Source organism: Phaethon lepturus, unplaced genomic scaffold (assembly GCF_000687285.1).
Source record: "Phaethon lepturus isolate BGI_N335 unplaced genomic scaffold, ASM68728v1 Scaffold50075, whole genome shotgun sequence".
Classification (NCBI taxonomy): Eukaryota; Metazoa; Chordata; class Aves; order Phaethontiformes; family Phaethontidae; genus Phaethon; species Phaethon lepturus.
In genome coordinates this window covers 1-2,643 of record NW_010543600.1, presented here as the reverse complement: position 1 = coordinate 2,643, position 2,643 = coordinate 1, and the positions used below count along the sequence as shown (strand labels likewise).

Genomic DNA, 2,643 nt, shown 5'->3' with positions numbered 1-2,643 from the left:
TGACCCACACTCGGGGACAGGGATGGGGGTGACGAGGGCGCAGTTGCAGCTCTGCACCTCAGCGTGCGTTTTATTGGCAGTCAGAGAAGTAAACGGTACCAGACACGAGCTTGCCTCTGCCTAAAGACTGAGCCTCCCGTTACGAGAGCAGATCTGCCTTCTGCAGGACCCAACACACCGCTGCCCTGAGCGGACACCTTCATACAGGCATTGCACGCACTTGGCGTTCTGCTTTCCAAGGCAAAGACCAAAATGTAAAACTGATCCAACACTCTCCAGTGCTTCAGGAAGCCATTTCTGTCAGCGTCAGCCCATCACATCCGTACACTTGTACCACAGCCTTCGGGAGATTCCCGACAGCACTGTTAGGAGATGAAGTGAGTCTGTGGGGTGATTTGTTCCAACTTGTGATCAGCTGGGTTTGCTGATGCTTCGTAATTGCAGATGGTGACTTCGTGGCGATGAGCCTGAATTAAGATTAAACGTGTTAGTCCAGAGGAGAACAGAATTCAAGTCCCTCATAAAACATCTGACTGGCAAGAGCTGAGCAGGTTCCCATCTTATACACTTTCCATCACAGACCTTCCATCCCCACCCTGACACTACCCCCACCTCCTTCCTCACTGCTAGAACTCAACTTAAGCTATGATTTAAAGCTGCTTTTACACTATTAGCACAGCCTTCCTCATTTCTGCTCTCACTTACCTCTGTCCACTCTCCTTTCAGGCCTATATAGAAAATCTTTGTCGTCTCCGCTCCAAAGTTCTTCGGAAAGTGGATGGAGAGGTGGTAAACATTGGAGAAACGGGCAATTCTGAAAAGAAAAACACGCTCTGAAACCAGAGCTGTGCGTACAGGTTGCCACCTCCTCTCAGCACGGCGCCGTGGCCCCACACTGTGCATAGCTCCTAGCCTAATCTGAGTCAGACTTGGGAGCAAACGATTGAGGGTGCAGGAAGAGCATGATGGTGCTTGAGGTGAGCAGGCCAGCAACAAGCTGTCACTGGGGCCAGGAGTAGGGGACACGACACCGGGATGATTCTGCACCCCAAAAAGTCCTAGGTCACAGGTACCCCCCTGGCTCCGGGGAGGACATTTCAGACCAGAGCTCTCACCTGACAAGGGTAGGACAGAGACAGGGAGGCAAATTCTACACTGGGCAGCTTTGAGATGCAAGGGACTGCCCTCTACTACCACTTTCCTAAAATTCAGTGGCACATCAGCAGGCTGGATAGAGAGCAGCTCCTGTGCTCAGGAGGAGCAGTCCCCTGCACCCCCCAGCACGTGGGCCCGCATCGTACTTGGTGGGGTACTCCAGCTCGCCCGTCAGATCCCGGTTCAGGCTGAACATCTGGTCCGGTTCCCTGGCTGTGTCATCAAAGGACATGTGAGGAATGTTCTTGAACCTGGGAAGAGAGGAAAGAAACCCAGGAAGTTATGAACACACAAGTCAGCTAATTGGTTTCTTCCCCATCCATTAGCACTACCTGGATTCTTCTCAACAATATGAAGCTGTATTTGCTTTGTTTTCTAAGACAGAAAATACCAAAGCCACCACAAAGCACCATCATGCTCCAGAATACCCAGCACCCTGAAGAAATAATAAGGAAGAGCAAGAAACAAAGCTTGGGAGATACAGATCTCAGCATGGTTGGGTACATGAAAAAAGCCAGACCCCAGTACACTGGAGACCAAGGAGAAGGGCTCAATAAAGGTTTATTTCTTTCCCCACAAACAAGAACTGCAGAGTACTCAAAAAGGGCAGTATTAAAGAAGGATCTCTCTCCCTTCAGGAGCTAAAGCAGGCCACGTGACTCAGTATGGCAGGACCACTGCCAAGAGCCTTACAAACCTCACCTGGCTGCAGGACACTCTGTCACTTGTGTCCCTTCCTGCCAGGCCCCAACAGTTCCCCTCCAAAGCATAGCCACTCTTAGCCCGCTAAGCCAGCGGCAGGCTGGCTTCTTCACAGCACAGCCAGTGTCTCAACCAAATGTTTTAATTAAAATCAGCATCCCATTTCTCTAGAGGAAAGGCAGCGAGTAGCCACGCTCACCTCCATACAAGTTACAATTTCTTTTTCCTCCTGGAGCCCTGGAATGACCGAGGTGCTGCAGAGTAACGCTGCGTTCTCCTGCACTGCGCACCTTTGATGGGTGCTTGGGCACCCAACAGCGTTAGAACTGCTGTTCTCATTAGCTACGAGTCAATCAGTTCAGTTTAGGCTCCAGCAAAGTTAATGCTCATTTTACTTACAGTCTCATCTCTGCTGGATGTGTACCATCATCTTCTCCCATCACAATTACTCCTTTTAATTTCACGTTGCCTGTAAACCTGCCCAGAGACACAAAAGTGGCATTTTCATCTCCATTCTCGCCGAAGAAACAAGCCCTGCCAGCAGCCAAAACGATACCGAAGGAGCTCAGGGACAGAACTTACGGGATATTAAACAGAAGCTCCTCATCATCGTCGCTTTCTACGAACTGGGGAGAGAGAGGCGCAAGTCAGGGCTGGCCGCAGCTGCGCAGGTACGCGGGCGTCACACCGGGGGCTGGGGGAACGCAGGGACCGGTGGGGCGGGTAACCTCGGAGGGGCTCAGAGGCAAGGCGGGGACCCACACCACCTCGCTCACTCCCGCACCC

General features: G+C 51.7%; 1 protein-coding gene across 1 annotated transcript; it reads right to left on the bottom strand.

Annotated features, from left to right (window-relative positions):
- Positions 1 to 365: 365 nt before the first annotated feature.
- PITHD1 (PITH (C-terminal proteasome-interacting domain of thioredoxin-like) domain containing 1) lies at positions 366 to 2,483 on the bottom strand (the record flags this gene model as incomplete). The annotated part of the gene is made up of 5 exons (XM_010288379.1): positions 366 to 467; positions 706 to 814; positions 1,302 to 1,406; positions 2,257 to 2,334; positions 2,440 to 2,483. Coding segments are annotated over 5 exons (438 nt in total), but the record flags the coding sequence as incomplete, so codon positions are not given.
- Positions 2,484 to 2,643: the final 160 nt, after the last annotated feature.